Source organism: Ciconia boyciana, chromosome 13, assembly GCF_034638445.1.
Source record: "Ciconia boyciana chromosome 13, ASM3463844v1, whole genome shotgun sequence".
NCBI classification, from domain to species: domain Eukaryota; kingdom Metazoa; phylum Chordata; class Aves; order Ciconiiformes; family Ciconiidae; genus Ciconia; species Ciconia boyciana.
The window spans coordinates 3,962,343-3,985,449 of NC_132946.1; the positions used below are offsets into that span (position 1 = coordinate 3,962,343).

General features: G+C 38.1%; 1 protein-coding gene across 8 annotated transcripts in view; it reads right to left on the reverse strand.

Moving 5' to 3' along the window:
* USP22 (ubiquitin specific peptidase 22) overlaps positions 1-23,107 on the reverse strand; it is a 111,768-nt gene that overhangs the window by 66,161 nt on the left and 22,500 nt on the right. For 7 of the 8 annotated variants that reach the window (XM_072878581.1, XM_072878585.1, XM_072878579.1 and 4 more), the window contains one exon: positions 3,712-3,844. In XM_072878581.1, the coding sequence (XP_072734682.1) occupies positions 3,712-3,844 (133 nt within the window). Of the gene's footprint in view, positions 1-3,711; positions 3,845-10,820; positions 10,843-23,107 lie in introns of those variants that run through there. The other variant, XM_072878582.1, reaches the window with a different exon arrangement.

Sequence of the window (23,107 nt, forward strand, 5' to 3'; positions counted from 1 at the left end):
TCAGATGTCTATTACAGTGACTTTGATTAAGTACCTTCCAGTTCTCAAGGAGGGTATGGACAGACAGCCCTGCCTTATCTGCTACTGACAAATCCTTCGCATACTACCTACTTTGACACAGACCATCTCTGAGCAGTCCTAGGACATACCCATGGATGTTTATAAATGATACCATTTTCATGTATTGGGGGGGGGAACGGAGGGACACGGATGTGTGAGGAATACCTACACAGTAAGAAAACAGCAGTGAAACCGAACAGGAAGAGGCTAGTTTGAATAGTCCCAAGTCTTCAAGGTCCTGGAAAGGTCAGTCTTATCTACCTCTTTCTAAAGGTTTTCACATCTGTATAAAAATTTTACATTGCATTAATGATTCCCAACCCAGTGGCAATATCAGCCTACCATGGTGATCAACTAACAGAGACTGTGCAATGCAGATATTAAAAAAAGCAGCTCATATAGCTGGGTCTTACCTCACCTACCCGTCACCCACATCCACAACTCAAGGAATATATTAAAGTACAGTATTATTAATATACACTGAATAGGCAAGCAGATGCAAGAGCACAGGTATCACTACAAGGTCAGAGTTGCGAGTGTCTAATTTATATTGCTCAGGGAAGCAAAGATAACAAGGGATGTATTTTAAGAACACTCTGGACCATGATCCTGAAGCATCCTGAAACATATAGGAGTTAGCTGCAAAAACATTGCTTCCAGTGCTCAGACAGCTGTTACAGCTGAAATCTATGATATTTCTTAGAACTGTGATTAAATGTGCAGTTCCTGCTAGTCTCCATGGAGACTGATGTTGGCTCAGCAAAAAGTCACCAAGTGTTTTAAAATAATTCCTGTTCGTTTTGAAATTTCAAAGCACTTAACTCGTTTTTGCCTATCAGATGTTATTCCCCCAACGAAAATTGCAGCAGTAAAAGCAACCAAAAGCACTAGCAAAACTACAAAAATATTTTTACAGCTCATTTCACATGCAGCTAGAAATTAAACACCAAAACATACATTAAAAAAAGAAAAAAGGAATCTCCAAAACTAGAAATCAAGCAGTCAGTTGTACAATCTTCACATTACATGTATTTGTGCACTGAGTACATTACATTTAACTGCAAAATAATACTTTTTGGAATGGTACAATACTGTATTCTGTATTTTGGCTTGTATAATTAACTCTTGCCCTTTTTATCTAAAGGCTATTCCTTTTGGGAAGTACCTTATCTGACGCACTCTTAATTGTCTAGTACTATGACAATAACTACAGTGGCCTTAAAGCAAGAGTGCATCCTCAAAGCACCTCCCTCCTCTGTCCAGTTTTATTTTTCCTTTAAGGAAACAGAAGATATTTCACTGCAGCAGACACCAGCAAATTCTACCTTGCACGAAAATTAACTTGAAGAATTTAGGCTTCCCAAACACATAGACAAAACAGCAGCTCACAACATGTGCAATTATAAAGCTCTTTTTAAAAGTTCTCTGTAAATATGGTAAGTTTAATGGTAAAAATATTACAGTGTTTACACAGTATCCACAGATAAACAGGCAAATACTGCCTACGGTCTCAATTTAGCACTGTAATTTTTTAAACCTTAAACCTGGCCATAAACTTATATTGGCACAAAAGGTTTTTTATACATACATACACTTTACCAGAAATCCTTTGATAGAGTTTACCTAGAGTAATTTGTACTTCTGCGGTGGTAAAGATTCACAAATAATTTCACCTAATTAACTGACTTCAAAAGCTCTTTGAGATTATACCCTGTAAAAAGCAATTTAAAAAATTGTCATACAGGGTTGGTTTGTTTTTTTCAATTTTCAAAGAACGGTTGAGGTTGGCAGAGACCTCTGGAGGTCACCTTGTCCAACCCTCCTGCTCAAGCAGGGCCAACTAGAGCAGGTTGCCCAGGACCACGTTCAGACAACTTTTGAGTATCTCCAAGGATAGACACTCCACAACCTCTTGGGGCAACCTGATCCAGTCCTCCGTCACCCTCACAGTAAAAATGTGTTCCCTGATGATCAGACAGAACCTCCTGTGTTTCATTTTGTTTTTACTGCCTCTTGTACAGTCACTGGACACCACTGAAAAGAGCCTGGCTCCACCTTTTTTAACCATTCTTTCAGGTATTTGTACACACTGATGAGATCCCCTGAGCCATCTCTCCTGTATGCTAAACAGTCGCAGTGCTCTCAGCCTTTCCTCATACGAGGTGTTCCAGTACCTCCACCATCTTTGTGGCCTTTGCTAGGCTCTCTCCAGTAGCTCCAATCTCTCTCTTATTGGGTAGCCCAGAACTGGACACAAAACTCCAGATGTGGCCTTATCAGCACTTACCAATTTCAGATGTCTTCTCATACTAAAACATTTCACTTTTTTCTCCTGAACTTATTTAAAGTACAGCTATCCGTGCTTCAGTTTATAGTGAATATTGCTGCCTACCTTGACATCAAGAATTCTGATCATGTCGCTCTCAAAGGCTAGCAACTTCATAAACATTATGGATATTCAGTACTATTTTCCAGTACTCTATTTTTCAAGGCATTTACAAACTTAAGCTATACCACCATAGAGCCTACATTTTTTCTTTCTTGACACATACGGAGGAAGAAACTGTAATGATTTGCTAGTTTAAATAATCTTTTCCATAAATAGTAAACTTACACACCAATTTCTTAAGCACAGAAGTACACAGCACTGTTGGCCTTCTGGAGCATCTTTGTCTTCATGGAAAATACAGACAGTTTGTTCCATAAGCACTTAGGATAACTTAAATGAGAATGGTGGCCACACTGGTCAAGAGAAAATTTATTCCATGAAATAATGCCTTTTTTCCTGTTTGTTATATCACTCCACCAAGAATGTATCTTCATTTGAAGAAAAATTGTGTTGTACACCAAGCAAAATTGTATACATCTTTCTGACACACCCAGAATTTTAATATGAAATGATCAGGATTTTGCATTATAACTCTAAAATATTCTAAACTATAAGCAATAAGTAATTTAAAACAAAACTGAATGCTTTTTGTTTTGAACATTATGTAGCACCAAAGCTGACAGAACAGAAGAAAGAGCGTGTTGGCATTTTACCAACGTTTGTGAGGCAGTTGAGGGAAAGGTACTCCACATCAGTTAAACTGTTTTCTTGTTACTTAGGTTATTGACCCCACTGGAAACAAGAAGCCAAGACAGGGAAACAACAACAACAAAAAATTTAAAAGTTTAAATAATTCTGATTGTCACTTGATTAGTCTTCTTTGTGATAGGAATGATGTTCTTCTCCTTAGCAAGAACAAAAAAAAAAATGAACATGACCTCCTGAAAAAAGTTCACTGAAATAAATGCTCTAGTTCAAGGCACTAAACCCACCATTTATCAAACTTAGCAAAAAAAAAAAATCTCTGTCTACACACATTTTTATTATTTTTCCCTATATATGACATTAATTCATAAATACTAAGACACTAAACAGTAATGATTCAAATTTTAAGTTGTGAACAAAAACTTCTCTGTGATGCAGTGGAAGCTCAAGCACCAAGTTTAAAATAATGCCACTAAACTAATCCAAAACACAAATAAAATTGATCTCCCTGTCTAATAAGGTAGCTACAAGAAAATATCACCTTACTGGCCTGGAATTGCCAGAGATAATACAGTGAGTTAGAAAGCACCACTGAGTGTATCAGGATGACAGCTTACCTAAATTGTGTCGCTTTGTCTTTGCGTGCTCGTGAATATGTTTCTTTGTAAAACAGCCAAAGAAGACACAGTAGAGGCAAGAGTGGAGTCTGTTCAGGTGGGCACCACACATATGACAAATGCACGACTTTGCCTGAAATAGAGAAACAGACACAGAATATGAGTGACAGAAACATATCTCCAGCTAAACGGACATAGATGTAACTGCTAGCTTTCCCTTTTACTCAGTGCCTGCAACTCGGTCTTGCACACTATCAGGGGAAACAGGAGTTCTGTCCTCATGTGACAAAAACACCGATTAGACATATTAATGGAGAAAACTCTTTCATTTGTCCAGTACCTTTCCAAGTCTTGACAGAGAACAGGTGTCAACAAAGAGCAGATGATAGTCAACCCATTCACAACTTTCAGCCTGTAGTTTAATGAATATTTCAAGCCAGGGTAAGCAGGCACTGCTGCCAGAATACACAGTCCTACCACTCCCTCACACTCCACCTGTGCACTTCTATTCCAGTACCAACCAGGTACCAGCAGAATGACCTACACAGCAGTCACAGCCATGTACTCAAGCTGGGAGATAGATGTGTTTGAAATGAACCTGCCACTCCCCGCCAGATTTACCTGGATCAGTTCCTCCAACCAGCTCGCTATGAGCCATGCAAACATTCATTGCTGGTGCAAAACATTTGGGCATTACGGCTAGTGCAGCGTGGGTTTAACATTACCGCAGCACAGATGCTGATTACCAGGGAGCGAGGTCTCGATGCATCTGTTCCTGCTCAGTTCTTCAGCATCGCCCCCCACCCAGCGTCCCTACCTTGAAGCAATGGGCTGTGCTGCTCAACAACCCCCTTGCTAAGCTGGTTCAGCTTGCTAACCTGGAAGTTGAAGCTAGACTAAAACTAATCTTGTGTCAGGTTAGTAAGTTTGGGGGATAGGGGGAGATGGAGTAGAACATCAGAGCTCAGGGAAAGCAGATGCCCAGCAGGGAGGTAAAAGGGGTGAAGAGGCAGGAGTTTTGGGTGGTGGGACCACAGCAAGAACTCTGCTGTTTCACTGCACTGAGCTCTTCGATCCACTCAAAAGCTGTAATATAACTTAAACATTAAAAAGTTTGTGGGTATACGGCACTTCATTTCTCTGCTGGGAGATTCTGCCAGATTCATTCATTAGATTTCTTTATACCAGCCCAGGAAATAGTGGCGCAACATCAAATCCGTACCAGTCAAAGAGTTACAGAAGTCACTTTTGCCACTCTCAGACTGGCTTTGAATCAAGTTTGGAAAGCAATGTGCTGACTATTCCCTGGAGGGACCCAGAATGGGGAGGTATGTGATGAAAGTTACCATGATTCACTGGAAATTAATAAGCATGCAAGCCTAACGTGATGGTTTGCATTCTTATAACAATACATTTTAACAAGTAGGCCTGGAGGAAAAAAAAAAGCCATTAGAAGGTTAAGTAGACTTTTTGACTCTCAATCATATTTGAAGCACTCTAAGACAACAACACCCAAAACCTTCTCTTAGCATTAAACTCAGGTACTTCAACAAATTTTTTGAAAAATTACTCTGTCTAGTAAAAGACTTAAGAGAGTTTGGGAGTTTCGATGGTGTTGAGTCTTTTGCTCAACATCACCCAAAATAATTCAGGTCCAATACCATCTGACTGGACAATACAGACAGGAGAAATTCCTCACAGTAAACTCACTTTTCATCTCAGACAACAGCAACTGCATTCAGACATATGTTTAAGAGTAACTGAACTTCTGTAACAGCTCAGAGCTACAGAGATCACTTACAGAGGTACGCCTCATTTTACAGACTAATCTGAAAATACTATTCTGTTGCTTGTCAATACAGAAGCACCTTTTTTTCTTCATGTTAAAAAAAAATAAGAATCGGAATTACTAAAATACTAAGCTATCACCTAACCCAGGCAGTGCATTTCATCAAAAATAACTCCCAAAGTTCTTTAGTAATATTTGCCCAGTCTGCCACAACTTAAAACGAGTGCTGAATAAATGATGCACGATCCTGTTCTCTAGTCTGGCATTTTTCTTTCAGAATACTTACGGCTGTTAAAAAAATAATCAACAAAGAAGCTTGCAATATGCCACACCGTGTAATTTATTTTCAAGTTTCTACAAATTAAGACTTAAATCCTGAATCTCACATGTTGTGTATTCAAAGTTCTCCTAAATTCTGTTAGATGAAAATAGATCGGTTGAATCAAACTCCACACACCTACAGAAAGAAATATTTTAAAGTAGGACCAAAAAAATTCACCACCACCAGCACAATTTCCATCTTTAGAAAAATACTGCAGAACTGTCAAACTGTTGCCTAACGGTCGCTCTTTGGCTGCAAAAGCTAAATAGGATCAGCCTATCTGTTAAGATTGCTGCTATGACAACAACTCTAGCAACTAGCTATTTTACTTAGCCAGCTAAAAATAATCTTTTAGCATTAAATGTATTGTAAACAGACGACATAACAAGCATATAAAACCAAATCATTTTAGGCTAAAAGGCAGAAAATTCATACCCTAAGAGTTTTTATTTCAATGAAAATGAAGAGAAATCGAAGAATGTAAAAAAGAAAAATTAGCGGTAAGTCAAAAGAGAAGTTCAATCACTTATTTAAAGGAAGCTATTTATCCATATCCTCTATTTGTTCGGTATAGCTCAAGATGGTTTTTCTAAAATTGTAAGAAAACAAGGTTAAAAGACAGAGTGAAGAAAGAAATCAATATAAAAAAACATAGTGGCTATTCTTAACTAGATTAGCTGTCTCCTTTTCATCTGTCTGTGCTTTTAAACAATTTGCTAAGTTAAAACAAAGCTGCCACCCTCCCACCCCACCCCAAATAATCAAATTACTTTGTTTCATAATACTCCCACCCTTGCTCACATATCTTGAGGCTACAGTCTAAGACAAAACAGGATACTGCAAATGAGTAATCAAAATCAGTCAGATCCATAAAGTCACACGCTTGTTTTAAAACGCGACTCGACTTTTTTGAAAAGCAAGTTAGGTCTTGCTTATGGTCCAGACGCTTTACGGAAGTCAACCAGCATTTTTGGCTGCAGAATCAACCTGCCACTTCTCCTTTTCTCTGGTATGTCTTCCTAGATACAAGAACACTCCTTCCTTATCCTCCATATTATGGAGGATTATTATTCTCTCCCATTATTATTCTGCTCCCTCCATCATTTTATTCTGCTCCCTATTTGCTTCTCTCCTTTATTCTCCTCACCTTCAAGTACTCCACTCTACATCTTTAACCCTATTCTCTCTCCCTACACACTCAGTTCCTCATTTTATGTCCCCAGCCAGTCTTCCTTCAGTCCATACTGAACCTCTGTCTGTCTATCCCCTCTAATTTTGCTTTGATATTCCAGCAAACTGCACAGAGAGACCACAAGAGGCTCTGAGCGTTTTCTTGCTGGAAGATTATAATCAGTTTTTTAAATTATAGAAAACTGGAAAGAATGGTCCTGCACAATATAAACAGCATATGCACACATACACAGTAACCGACATTTCTGACAAAGCTGCAGGAGTGAGCAACATTAGATATCCCAATTCCCTCTTCAGTGTTTTTTTCTTCTACTAATCTCTTTATTGCTACTAAGACAGCGGTAACTCACACGCCCAGACCGCCAGAAATGGTTCTGTACCTTCTTGAAAGGAGGTTTAAACAGCCTAGCAAGTGAGGCTGTAAAGCCTAGTGCATTATACACAGAAAGGAACCTGGCTGTAATGACCCGTAACACCGGTCAATAGAGTCTCATCTCTAAAAGGCTACCTGCTCTTGATTATTGCTAATAGCTATGATATGAAGTGAGTTAGAAAGCAGCAGGCATCAGTAGGTCAAATAAACTAGACTGCTGACACTTCAAGTCTTCCCAAATTGTCAGAATAGCTTATTATTAGTTTACCATCCTACCATCAAAACAGTGGTGGAGAAAATTAGTGCATCCAGCTGGCATTTTTTTTGCCCTAGCAGTTCTCTGTCTGACAGCTCCCATTCCTGCTCTTCTTTCCTGGGCCAGCTCAGGCTCCACCTAAAGCAAGGTCATGCTGGGCATGTAGCGTCAGTTGTTCCAAAAACCTACGAACCAGTTTCAACTTCATATAATATTGGCTCCTCAAATCAATGAATGGCAGTTTCAAGTGGCAATACGCTATCCCTGCAAAGCAAACTGTGCAGAAAAAGTAAGAGGCATACAATAGACCTTAGCTACTGCAAACCATCCTTCTGTATTTCCAGCTACTTCAGAAGTAGCTTTAGAAGCTCAATTTTTATTTAATTGTACATGAGAGGAAAACATCTTTTTAAAGAAATTTTCCATTAGGGTACTTAAGGTGTCTTGCCTCTTAGGCTCACACTAAATATATCAAAGCACTTTCAGAATACAGCTCTTTTCAGTTACAAGCTTGTAAGCCAAAGGCCTCCCACCTTTCACAGTCTGCAAAAAAATCACATTCGCCACAAAGGTTCATGGGAAAAGATGAACTAGGTAACACTAACAAGACAGTGGGAGGCTTGGGAGGTTAAAAAGATCATAACAAAGGTGTTGCCACACTGTACGTGTTCACAAGGAACTCAAAGAAGCAGATTCTTAAGGAACTCTTAAAGCAAATACACTAGTTACAGATCCCTGCAAGTGTTTGATTATGTACAAATCCTTAGCATCAGGAAAGTAAAAATTTCCCAATACAAATCTACTTCAATTTCCCCACCTTTTAAAGTAAGTTTTTGTGTAAAACAGACATAACATTTAGACACACCAGAAGCAAGAGGAGAAAGTTACTTCATGTTCTAATACATAATAATCATTATTGAAAGTCTTTGAAGGGGTACACTTCACTTTCCAGCCCAAAACCAAATCTAATTCTTCAAAAAGAACTTTAATCTCAGTCTACACTGATTAAGGTGTTTGTTGTGCAGCTCTAAATATGCCTACCTACAGAATACAGATGTATGTGGGAAATTCTCCCTCCATGCATAAGTTTGTTACCATAATCTGCTTTGTTTCTCAAGACAAGCATTTGTGCTCCAGAAGCAGTACTTCAGCTCAGACAAACTATTTCTTACAAGGTAGTACTTAAGTGGACTTGAAAGAAGGTGAAGTCCAGGCACATGAAGACACTGAGGAGTCCTATTCATAGCTGCTGAATTTTGAAGTAGGATTTCTGTGAGAAATTGAGAAACCTATTCCAAAGTTAACCTTGGTACAACCACCACAGCAGTTATTTAGGCAGGAGAAGCTGCTAGCCCTAAAGTCAAGAGGCAAAATTTAGCAATGCTATGAGATGCTTGGAAGCAGAGTATCTGTAATTCTCAATACTTTCTTTCCCGTTACAATTTTATGTTTCTATGTTTAAACTTGCTTTGAGTTAAAACTAGATATTATGAGATAAATACATCCTTTCAAGTCCCATCCCCTTTTCCCAGTGATGCTTCCACACGGTGGTGAAAGAGGCGAGTAGGAGAAAGCAATAAATGAGCGTCCACTTGCCCAGAGCCTTAGGAACCTGTGACAGCTCCCACAATAAAACTCTGCTTTCTTGAATCCTTAATCCCTTACAGACACATGAACAAAAGTGAAGAGCCTGATTTGAAGTTTGCAGTGTTCATTAGTTTAACAGCACAACAAGAAAAAAAAAAAAAACACAAACCCAGAACAGAAAAGTCAGAGACTTTCGACTGAAACTTTTCAGATATGAAGTGCAAATGCCCTCACTGAGCCACAGATCAAGATATTTAAGGGAAATTTAAACATTTCCTCACATATTCAGAGTTCCTGGTTTTAATATGCACATTTTGTGTACAGTCAATCCTCTTTGTCAATTTTTGCCTTTCATATTCACCTTGCCATGTCTAGACCATAGCCTAGGCACAGACTTTTATTTTTATTCTTATCTATCCATGTTGTAACCAATTCTTGTCCAAATGTAATGTAGACACAGCAGCACATGATGAGTGACGAACAGCATGCTTCCCTTAGCCTATTTTTTGAAAGAAAAAAGGGCCGATAATCACAAAAGGTCACATAACCGACCACTGTTTCTTTCTTTGCTGAAGATGGAGACCCTACGGCTATTCCCACAGCAGCGTTTCTCCGGCCTTGTGGGAGGAGAAAGCCAGTATTAAACCATAGCTGACAAGATTTATTACTCTTGAGTACCCTTTGCACCTCAAGAGTAACAAATTTAGGTCAAATCTGCCTTACGACATTTCTATCACTTCTTAGTCTACACTTACTTCAAGATTCACTGTACTGCTTTCCTAAGGCAGGCATGCCACAGACTCATCATCCATTAGTATAGTGGCTGGGATATTTCATAAATTTAAATACTTAAAACTTCAAAGCCACGTTCTTAGGTTTCTTGAAACAAAGAGAGGGAATTGATTCTACAGTTCTCCATGGTACGGCATATAAATCACTCCTCCACATGCTGATAGGATGATTCAGAGTTACTCTGAGTCAGTGCACATTTCTGACACATCAGCTTTAAAAAAAAAAATCAACTTAAGTATTGTTCACTCAGTTCCTGCAGCAGAGTCTTAATTATGATATTTTCCAATTAGAAATGTCAATTATTTTTTTAAAAGAATATTCCATCAATACTGTAAATTTTGTTTCAAGGCCCACTAAGGTCAAGGGTACTAGTAAAGGTTTTATGAGTACCAGGCAAAACTGTGTGCTAGTTACAGAATTTTGTGGCTTGGTAAGTGTTCAGAAACTCAGCTTTTAAAAAAAAGCCAAGTACAGGTAACTTCCTAAACTGGGTTATTCTAAATGTTTGTTTAGACAGTAGCAGAAAAATAATTAAGTATTTCAGCTCTGTTCAACAGCAAACATTAAATCTAAGGTGCTTGCTCTGCACCGGTGTATTTGCTGGCTTCCATATTGCCATTGGGTGCAGCAGAGAAAAGATGTCTATGCAGCTTTCCTAGTCTGTGAACGGGATGTTTGGCTCTGACCACCTGAGCACAAGTTTGAAGACAACAATATCACAATTTATAATTAAAGATGAAATAGCCTAAGTTGTTAAATAACATCACAGTTCTCAAACTGAGTGTAAATAAAAATATACCATTATGACCATCTGAGCAGCTTGCTGTCCTTCTGTAGATCAGATTAACCCACGGCTAATTCCAACGAATCCTACTTCTGCCTATAAGTGAAGAAACTGTGAAAGAGGGAAAAATGAAAGTACTGAACATGCTACAAAAGATGCTAGAAAACAACTTGAAACTTTTTTTTTCTTCCAAACTGATAAAACTTTTCCATCACACCTTATTCAAGATGCTGCATCCCAGCAAGGGCACAAACTACCTGTCTTTCAATAAGGCAAAGTAACATGTACATTAAACTCACCTGTTTGAACCTCAGAATCACCTTATCTCAATTTAACCCTGATTTTGAAAAAATATTAGTTACACAGTACCAACCGCCAGAGAAAGAATGATTAAATATTTTCTGCAATTCAGATTCTGAAGGTAATTCCCCCCTCGCCTTTATTTTTTCAGGGTTTTTTTTTCCCTTCCTATCTTCATAGAATCACAGAATGGTTTGGGTTGGAAGGGACCTCAAAGATCATCTAGTTCCAACCCCAATGTCATGGGCAGGGACACCTCCATAGACCAGGCTGCTCAAAGCCCCATCCAACCTGGCTTCATGGAATCTTCATGGAAGACACACTAGGAACCACACAAAGGAAACAAGACTTGCAGTTTTTGAGGCCAATATCAGAATATTTTGCATGATCTGCTTAATTAGTACTTTTTGGTCTAAAAGTTTTAAAAGCACACTAATTCTATTCCTTTTTCAGTTGTATTTTTTTGTTTTGACAAATTATCTCAATTTCCTCACCTGGCAATGACAAGCCTCTGCTAAGTGTTCTGTGGTGCTATGATGCCTGGCTGACAAATTCTCTGGAGGCTGGGGAGAATGGGAGTTTATCCTAATTAATAAAGCAGCCTGAGCTACCTTCTGCAGGAGTGACAGCTTGCCACAACAGCAGTGTGGCTAACCCACCAGGAACCAAAGCACAGTTGGCCAAATATTTTGATTGGACCAGGATCCCCATCCAGAGAAATAATAATGCTAGAACTGAGTTTAAAGGAGATGAGATTAAAAAAAAAAAAGAGACACCAATTAGGTTGTTTCCAGTTCCTGAACAGGTCTTCTCAAGTGTAAAATTAACCACAAAAATGACTGTGGAAGCCTGACAGTATTTTGTCTTGTGCCTTTGGACACAGTAAACAATTGTTTTTATCCTCTGCTTGAAGGGTGGGAAGATGGCAAGAAAGGTACCATGCTTTCACGAGTTAGCTGAACACCAGAAAAATGCTCTACACAAAAGTGAATTCTTAGTAACAAAGAAGAAATGCTGATCCAAAGACAAGACACAAGAGGAACACGCAGGTAAACCCTTCAAGTTCACAAGGCATAAGGAATACAGAGGGGCTGTTTTGTAACATGCAAGAAAAGAGGCCATCTATAAAAGCATCTTCTAGACACATCAGCTGGAAGCAACAGCATTCAGAATAAGCCTGAAAGGACCACAAACATCTTTTGAAATAACAAGATCCATTCTGCTGAAGGATGAAAAATCTGGATTAAGTTATCCCAGAAACTTTCACAATGCAGGTAATATCCCAGTGTCCACTGACTTATGAATCAACAGCCAGAGCATTCACTTTCCTTATCCAAACTGTACCACAAAATGGGAATGGATATTACTGAGCAGTTCTAGAGCACAGTGAGTAGTTACATTAATAACTCATTTGCATGGCAGTATTGTTCCAGCCCTAAATTGGCAGGGGTTCATTCCCTATCACTGTTAAGGAAAATATGGGTAACTTTTCACCAAGCAGCAGCTGGAAAGAGGTGCAGTATAAAATAAGGCGACTCATTGATCTGAACTGAAAGAAGCAAGTGTGAAGTAGCTTTGAGTCCATTAAAAAAAAAAAAAAGACAGACGGCAAACAGGTTCCACATAAAAAGCTTTAAAAATGCTTCTATACATACTAAGTGTCAGATAACATAGTAGGTTTTTTATGACCCCACATGCTTTTCTGAATTCTTGAGTGCATTTAGAGAATAGTGTTAAAGCCTGTTTTCCACTGTGCCCAAACATACTACAGCTGTTCTGAGACTGGTAAAGGGAGAGGGAGAAGGAAAAAAATACAGGAAAAAAAAAAAGAAAGGAAAAAAAAAATCACTGAAAGTTATTTCAGAAAAGACAACCTCCTTTCCCCCCCCGCTCCTTCCTTATCCACAAATACAAAGATTGATCCATAGGAGTCAGAAAAGCCTTCCTAGAGCTTTTCTTCCAGAAAGAACCAGACTTCTTGAGGACAGATATTTTAGTTCTCATCTACTAAACTTGATCTAACATTATATGCCCTTATACACTAGGATCACCCTATCCCAAAGCGACCTTTCCCATTCCTGAGTGAGCTACTTCAACTAAGTAATTTTTTCCCAAGGATTCAGAACAAGAATAATGACTTGCTTTTAATGTGGTCTTTCATTCAATAAGATCAAAGCTCCAGTGAGGCTCTGCACTAAATGACAGGATGGAAAACATCATTACACTCATATTATTTGTCCCCTTCCTACTGGAAGGGATTGGTTTAAACTGTTCTGCTTCATATCATACAATTTGCATCTAACATTTTTCTAAACTAAGACAGGTGACTTCATGCTGATGAGGAGCACTCACATTATTTGTTCCACTGGCTCAATTGTAGGTGGAACCATCTCCAAAGGAGGGGCAGTGACACACATTTAGAGCAATTGCAGCTGTTTGTGCAGTAATCATGCCTTCCTGCTCTAAAACAATTAGACTACAGCTGGAGAGTTACTTCTATTGACAATCTGTGCTGTCTGAAGCTTGGAGTGCATGTACCCTGAAGGGAATTACAGTTCAAGCTCCAACACGCTAAAGTTAAGGGATTATATGTATGGACAATACTCAGAAGAGAGAAAACACATTTTTTGGAATCAACTCTGCAATGAAGACATGTTCTTAAACAAGAACAACATTGTAGCCAAAGTCTACCCAAGCTCCAGAAACACAGCTTTGGTTCAAGGGCTCTTCTCAAGAGAGCAGTGCAAGTCAATCTAAAACTAGACAACTTTGATGAAATTAAGAATTGTATTTGGGGGTGAAACAGATCTGCCTAGCTATCATTTAATCTCTACATACAGATTTTTTCCTGCTCTCCTTACTCTGGATGATATATCAATGCCAAGAGCTGGACATAATTCTATTTTTTTTTTAAACCCAACTTTTTCCAATTTTTGTTTCACACAAAATTCCACAGCAGGTACAAGGCTGAAATGAAACTTGGGAGGAAAAAAAAAGTTGCATAATTTAAGAGACAGACAGCATAAGCTAGAGGAGAAAATAGGAGAATGCTCTAAAGATGTAATTTTGGTTCTCCCATATATAGTCACAGTAGTAAAAAGCTGTATTTCAACAAGAACAAAGCAATTCTCTGGAATTCAAATGACCACGCTGAAATTGCTTATTTGCTTCTCCTTTGGTAGGTGCTCATTTCCACCACTAGCATTTACAAATCTAAATTATTTCTCAAGTACTCTATAAAAGATGCATTTAACAGCCTATTGTGTTTTTAAACCATTTAAATAATGGATCTTGTTCAAATTAAATTGCATGTCCTTCTGTAGTAAGATTCTTTTAAAAGTGGAAAGCGTATTTGCTTGTGAAAACATGTAAGCTGCTTAAGGTTCAAATGCATGTCTCTTTCCCCGAATATATATGATGCATGGATATATTCTGTGTGTTGATTTTTATCTATTTCCTGCAATGCACCACTGCAGTAGCGAATTTCACATGAGAACAAGGGGCTTGCCAATACCGCAGTAGTGTATTCTAAGATCTCGTACAAAATCTATTACTTTACCTCACCATTCCCCCATGTCAGCAAATCATGGAAATGTTTTTCAACATCCTATTAGGTAGTGTATTGATCTAATCTGTGAGCACGTGACTTGGGAAGCAATTGAAGGAGCAAGCAGAACAGACAGACCTGCCTGATGCTGTGCAGAGTCTTATTAAACCCTGCCTGTGCTGCAGAGATCATATTTTGCCCTGCACAAAACTAAGAAATCGGATTCTTCATATGAAAACAGGTATGCTCTTGGGAAGTTTGCCATACTACTTTGATGGAAATACTCTAGATAGCATCCTTTCAGAAAGAAAAGAAAAAAGAAACTTCAGATTATGTAGGATCAAAGCCCTAACAAGTCCTACAGCCTCATTTAGAAAAGCACAGATATTTCAGCTATCTTTTCTTTAACTACTCTAAGATGTCCATAAAAATATGTGAACTTAATTAGTCCACATCAAAGTCAAAGCAATTCTGCTAGTAGGAAAGATGGATAGGATGATGCTACAGCACCAATTCTCTGTGGCATGACTTATTTATGAGACAAATACTCTCAGCAAAAAAAAAAGGAGACTAGTAGAAAATGAGCAGCAGTAGACTGACAGAGTGCATCTATTAGTGCCTATTTGTTTTATTTAAAAAAAAAACAAACAACCAATGCCAGACTAAATAGGCTCAACAATGGATCTACCCTAACTAAAAAACATTAGTCTGGTAGAAAACATTTCTGCTTTTAAAAGCTTCCTATGAGTTATGTACCATTCTGTCAAGACTTGAAGAGTTATTATACGTGACATTTTTATATTTACTGTAGCAAAGCAAACCAACTGGTAGTACAGAAATTAACCCCATTGCTTACAACTTTTCTGACAATTGTGGGTTTCAATGATACATATAACAAACAAATAAGGCATACAAGCCAAACTCTCTTCTTGCCATAAGAATAAAACTTCCTCTTTGTCTAATAGGAGCTGAAGACAAGTTCTAGTCCCCTCACAGTGCCTACAAGAAAAACCATTACGAAACAATAAAATAAACTTCCCTTCTGGTTTCACAAGAGCTATACAGAACATTTGCTGATTATCCTTCCAAAGACTGATTTGCCCAAAGCACCACAAACCACTCCCAAGAAGCACATTCCCCCTTAAAAACATGCCAGAAAAATGTGCTGACACAGATAAGACCATTGACCCATAGACACTAAATAGCCTTCATCACAGAACAAGTGTATCCTCTAAAGTTACACAGCAAGTCTTGCAGAGAAAGTAAGACAGAACATCCACAGGGTCTCAAACAACAGTGCTTTCACTAGCATGAAGCATAAAATAGAACTATAATGGACAAACTAGAAGTTTTGCTTGTCTAGTTCCACTTATGATATTAAGGCATCAGCATCTGAGGACATATTTATGTTCACATAGCTGTATATGTACAGGAATACTCTAAGCCAACTAGCACATTACTGCCTAGGAACATCCAGAGAATGAAAGCAAATTCTCGATATGTTTGCACAGAACATGCTTTGATATCTAGTGAGCTGAAGCTTACTATTTCCTCATACCTCAGTACAAAACAAATTAATAATTCATTTTACTGGAGCAAAATAAGAGGTCTTTCATTCACTTTCATGCACATTTGCAAACCTAAAGTTATGGAGATAAGACAAAGGTGGTCAGAACTACAATTCACCCTTTAGAAGATTTAAGATTTAGACAGATAGATATTCTGAACTCTACAGACATGCAAGTCAGCTCAGAAAAACTGTTATTAAAGCAACAGGAACATAAAATACCTTTTGGAAGAGAAAAGGAGTTTGGATTTCTCACACTAAAACTGGTAAGATGAATGAAATCATCTTCAGAAAAAACCCAAAACCCTGGGAAATAAGCACTCTCATGACAAAAATTTATTCCTTTATCCATTTAAAGAGTTTGCAAATTGCTGCAGTCCCACAGAATAATCATTAATCACAATGTGTATAGGAAGGTAGGTGATATTTGCTAGTGAAGAGCTTCTGTCTTTTTACACAGGATGTACAGCCAATTATTATGTTTTAATACTTCATGCTGCATTTGGAACATTAACTTGTTTTGCAAAATAAGTTAATTTTACCTGCCTCTCAAAGGAATTAATTGGGAGGAGGGTGCAGTTAAATTATTACTGCCCCTCAAGATCAGGGCACGTGAAATTCTAGCTGATGTTGTTCAGGAGGGCTTGGGGAAGGGGTGGTTTCCAAGCAGAGAAATTTGGAATCACCTAAATGGAATCAAGAAGCAACCAAAAAACCCTCCAACCTGTCCCTCCCCCAAAGAAACAAAGAATACCCCCAAAACCCAACACAAAACAAAAATACATCACAATACTTTCTCAATTTGGCACTTCACTACTAAGACACAGTTCTTGGAGCTGAGTTTAGAGCATCTTGCCTACATGTTACGAAAAAAAATGCTGCCATAACAAATACTTGCCTTTTTTGCAGAAACATTGAACTACAAAGTTTCAGCTGTCTGCTCCTTTCCCCCCTGCCCCCAGGATACTACTAAGCACTTTGTTAATTATCTCAAAGCCAAAGTTCCATTACGACAGGAAAGAGCATTTTAACTTTGTTACATTTGAAGTATCTCTAACCTTACTTAGTTGTGTTTAAACCAAACGTCTAGTATAATATACAATCTTTGTATTTTGTGGTTGAAATCTCTATTCCTCCCATACTATAGAACTTCAAATATATACCAGCAGCAAATTCAAAAAAGCAAGGACACCATTTCTTGATGGTTTCAGAGTGCTACTGAGAAGCTGGGATAGCAATGGCTGTGAAGCACTTTCTGAATTTCCATCACTGACGTCAGGACTGTTAAAGACAGTACTTTTTTATTATTTTTTTTTCCTAATGACGTTTCAGTTATAAAGCTGAAACCTTCCCCTGAGAAGTGTAGGATGACAACCTCGCAGTTCTCATTTCTTTCCTCTTTTTAGTTTGTTGACTACAGCTAAAGACATCTCCTTCTCATACTCTGATTTTTTTTCCAGCAATATACAACCACTCAACAATATTTTTGGGGTTTTTTTTTAATGTACCAGCCAATAGCATTAAGTAAAAATCCATATATTCCCTTCTCACAGAGGCCTGTAAGCCATTAACAGATCACATTTCATGTATTAGTGTCATTGCTTTGTTAGAAGACCTAAACAGACAAATTTCTGAATTTTTTAAATCAAGTGTAGAGAAACTCATTCTGATATTTTTAATACTCTATTCTCTACATTACTAAAAGGAGTGCTATTAGGAAAGAAAAGGGTTGTTGGGTTTTTTTATTTAGTCACATGCAAAACTTTGCCCTTTTTTAATAGTGTAATTACAAATGCAATTATTTTTATCTTTTTGAGGTGTCATCATCAGTAGTTTTGACTTCAGGACATTTACTTTGATTCTGATCAGTCACAGTTTAATAAACATGATGCAAACCTGTAAGTGAACGGAGTTGACATCCAGGCCCTAAATCTGTCCACTGACATTTGTGTAAAGAAAAAAAAAAAAAGGTCTAGAGCCTCACTGCAATGCAATTCTTTGAAGAGCAACATGGAGAACCATCAGATAGATTCAAATCTTCATCTTGACCCAGCTCAGACTGCTTGCCTACAACAAACATGAGAACAGGAGGGCATTTATGGACAGGTCAGATGCCACTCACCCTAGCAGCAAAGGGAGAAGCTTCTACTCATAGCAGCTTTAAACTACATGAATTCACTAGAAGAAAAAAAGTCTGTCCTTACTACTGTGAGAATCAATATCCAAACAGGGTTAAAGATAGGTATTTTTGTTGTTTTTTATTATTGTTGTTGTGGGGTTTTTTCATTTAACTTCCAAGCAGCTGCTGTATCTTATAAAAAAAAAAAAACAAACACAACACTCCTCTGGCACCTAATAGCAGAATGGGAAGTGGCCAGAGGTTTGTATATCTGACTGGTACTATATGAAAAATTTTCACATTCAGCAATAAAGCCAGAGAAGAGGCAAGCCTACGTCTCTTGTCCATGCTTACAATTGCACTGAGTGTGGCAACTGCAGGGCCACACTCAGTGCAATCAGGGCCAGGCATGGACAGTTTGGAGGAGAGAAAAAGAAGGTTGCACAGCCCAAACTGGCAGTGAAAGGAGCTGAGGGGAACTGTGCCAGAACCCAAACTGTTGCTGTGGCCCACAAGGCCACAGACACAGAAGTCAAGAAGCAGCACTAGGAGAGCACTGAAGATGATGTAGTGCTGGCCTTGTAGCTAAGGCTCTGCATCTCTTGAGACTGAAGCCCACATTACGATAATGCATCTATTACAGGTATCAGCCACAGGAAGCCTGTCTTTGCCTACAGATAAGGACATACGATCCAACAGTCTCAAAATCTGTCAGCAAGCACAGAAGATACAAAGAAGTATTCCTTTTTCCCATTGGCCAGTGTTTTCCTAGCCAGGAAGAAAACATCTCCCATCACTAACAACTACAAAAACTGAGATACAAGAACAAAAGGGGGCATAAGAAAAAAAAAAAAATTTAAAGCCCCACAAATACATGAACAATCTTACTGCAACAATTCCAGTGTCACTGTTGTAGACTTGTAAATAATGATTCATTACTATTTTGAAACAGAATTTCTACTCCATGCTTCATCTTCTAACATTTATTCTGTTCATTCATCACTTGGACCAAACCAGAAAGACAGGTGTCTGAATTTCAGAAAGTTTAAGTACTTTGAACTTTTATCAACTTCAGACTGCCGCAACCCTGAAAATTAACCCATCAGTAGAATCCAGCTACATGCTACATGTTAACGGCACGCATCATCTCCTACAGCAAAAGATATGAAGATTTGACAAGAACATTTTGTGCTGACCCGCCAGACCCTGCTCTCTTCACTTGTCTTCTGTATTTAGGAGAGGAAGTGCTAAACCCTTAACTCAATATAAACACTCCCTTCCACAAAGGCTGATCACTTTAGTTTAGCACCATTTACATGCCACCAGTATTATTTCCACATCTTCCTTTTTAGTAGGCTGCTTGATTACATAATGCCACACATTGAAAACAAAAATTAGTAGATTATAGTGTTTGGTTTCATTTATGGACATTGTGCTTGGTTTGTCATTTAATGCAAAAAGTGTTAGTTTAATTTAAAGCATGGATATAAAAAGTAGTTAAGACAAAACAAATACAGACTGCAGCAGCCAGCTGGGCTCAATGGCTAGGAAAGCTTATTAGGCAAAGCACATGCTTTTAGCTAGAACACACCTCTGCATTCCAAAAAGAAATCCCAGAAGGACAGCAAGCTTTTGCAACACGGGGATAAGAAAAGCAAGCAGAAAAATCCCTAGGTTGTTAATTACAGTGAAGGCCTATTTCATAATATCAACAACAGATCTTCCTTCCTATTTTCCTTGCTCTTTAAAGGACAAAACAAAACAAAAACAAGGCACCTCCAACTTTTGCCATTTTGCTAGCCATGTTTTAAAGAGAAGCCTGTCTCTAAAAAAGCTTCACCTACCCTCTACTGTTCCAAAGGAAGATACTGGAAGGGCTGCAGAAAAAAAGAGTGAAAATATAATTAAGTGCTGATAACATTACTTTCAGGACCTAAAACATCCCCTTCTTCCTGACATCAAGCATGAAAACATACCCAGAGCCATAAGCATTATTCAATCTGTCTGTGTAAACACCAGTTTCTTTCTGAATTAATTAGGTTTCATAAAGTTATAATACCCCTATTAAAATATGAAAGATGGAAAGGAAGAAGACATTTCAGCCAAAGTGCTACCCAATCCTGGCACGATAAAAAACAATCCACCCTCATGCTACCAAATACAGCAAATGCTAAGCCTCCTTTTAAGAACCTTCAGAAGGGAGTGAAAAAAACAACAAAACACCCAACCACCACCACACACACCAAAACAAAACAAAAACCCCATAATACCACCACAACACTTTTGTGGAGTAAAGACTTATCCTACAAAGCAATTGGGGAGTTCTGAGAACCATTTCTGGTAGCCAGCTCCAAACAACTGTTAGCGACCTTTTGAAAGGAACACTGCTTTTACTTAAATAATTGAAAAGCTGAGGCTAATGACTTAAAAAAATCCTAAAACTATTCCAGTTCTTGAAACTATTCAGAGTTCTGCAGAACAGGAACCATCAAGACAGAATGCTTTCAACAATGCCACTGCTCCATTCTACACTGCATCTTTTTGACAATACTTCAGAACGCATAATATGCACGTTGCTTCACATTCTCACAACAGAACACTCTTTAAATTAAAATACTGGAACTCAAGTTAGGAGAAAGCAAAGAAAAATGTTTAAAGGTGCCGAAGAACATCTTAAAACCATATCCAAAAAAAAAAAGCTTCTAAATCTCAGTGAAAGACAAAAACCTGACTTTAAAAAGAAACGTAAATGGATTCACCTTCAGCAGTTTTAACTACTGCCATTATACGTATCAGCTCAGTGGAAGTATTCAAAACACAATACTCTCACCTTTCAGATGCTCTACTAACCGTTATGTCGGTGCCCTGTAAGCAAGGAAAAGTAACATGCTACATAATACATACCATTTTCCATTTCTTTTTGGTGAAGACATTAAGATTTCTATCAAAGATTTAATTTTGTCCACTGCCAGAGAGCTAGAAGAACAGTACTTTGATGTAGAAGACAATTTGCCTGTCAAAGTTAATGAATTACTCCAGTTATTCTTTGATTAATCACACAGAAATTAAGAACGCAGAGAAAAGGTTCTCTAAGAGAGGGGAAATTTTTCTGAAAGTTTGCAGGCAAGTTCAAGTGTTTTTCATCAGTACTGCGAAGCCATCCCCAGGCATTTCTTTCTCAGTAATGAAATAATTCTTGGAATTAAAGTGCCAACAGACTTAATCAGAGCAGGATTTTCTGACATCCCGTTTCTGATAATCAAGTGATAGCAGTGGTAACTGATGAGGGAAGTGGGGGAACAGTACTACCTACATGCATTTAGCCCAAGATCTGATTAGGACTCCCCAGTCCACCAATCCCAGGTAAAATTTATCTCCTAAGAAAAATGAAGAAAAGATTTATCAAATATGTCTATGTTCCATGTGACCCTTTGGAGAAGTGTTTTTGCATAGCAAACTCATCACTATAGTTTTGCTAGAGAAAAGCCAAATGATGACCCTAAAAAGAGACAGGAGAAAAAACGTCACATAGCGGATGGGTCAGGAACACTACAAAGAAAGGGGGAAACAAAAGTCTAGTGAATGTGACAACATCTTCGGTATCACTATTGCAGGCAACTCCTTTAGCACTTGGTACAACAAACGTGAAGTATATATAAATGCTGTTCTGTGCAGTGTCCAACTACTAGAACATTTAAATACGCAAGCATTTAGTGCAGCTAAAAGTTCATTTCACCATTTATGTAAGATTCATCTTCAGTTTTACATAAGACATACAGTTTGTCCTCCAAACTGTAAACTATTTCATGAAAACAAAGACAGTAACCACCCCAAAAAACTGTCCATGATAACAAGCGGGAATAGCTATTTGTACATATCCCTTCAAATTCTGTAAACCAGCTCAGTTTTTATGTTTCAAGAAAAAAAAAAATATATGATTTTCCTCTCTGTATCTTGCAAAACAGGAGTACCGCAAATAAGATCAAAACTGTTTCAGCCCACTTCATTAACGTCTCCCTTCTCCTCCACTGCCTCTTGGGAAACTTTGGCTTTTGAAAAGAACTGTCCCATACATGAATCTTCCTTGTCAAATGAAAATACAACTTATGTACATATATATACACACATACATGTGTTAAAGTGTAATCATTCTACTTAGAAGAAAGAAAAGGTAATTTGAATCTCAATTTCTTGTCAAGATAGTTTCAGAAGGTACTTTATGTACTCGAGTACATACTGAGCTCCAGGAAGCCATTGCAAATTTTCTATCCAAAAATAATAGCTGAACACAGGTATAGTTTGTATGATGGGAAAATATATGGTTTTTTGTAGAGGTCTTGCTCTATTTATGTCTACTTATATTAATGCCATAGACATTCAGTAGTTAGCATCACACACTTGGACAGAAGCATATCAGTTTCTCTAAGAGCAGAGAGACCTTTAAAAAGAGATAAATGCACAAGGAGAAACTACAATACATCCATCAGTTACAGAGAGCATTCTGGAGCACATGCACCTGACAAATTAGTAGCACGTGGCATTTTAGTAATAACAGTGCCTGCAGAAGATGCTTGAAAGAAGGGAAGAAGATAGTCTTGCTTATGCATTACAGGTGATTGCCAGCAACAACTCAGGCACGTGCCATTGATTCATTCAGACAGGACAGTCAGAACTACAGTTACTGTCACACCTGTCAAGCATAAAAAACCATAACTTAGATTATACCTGACATTAGCAAATACTGGGCCCACAGCATGTCCATTAACACT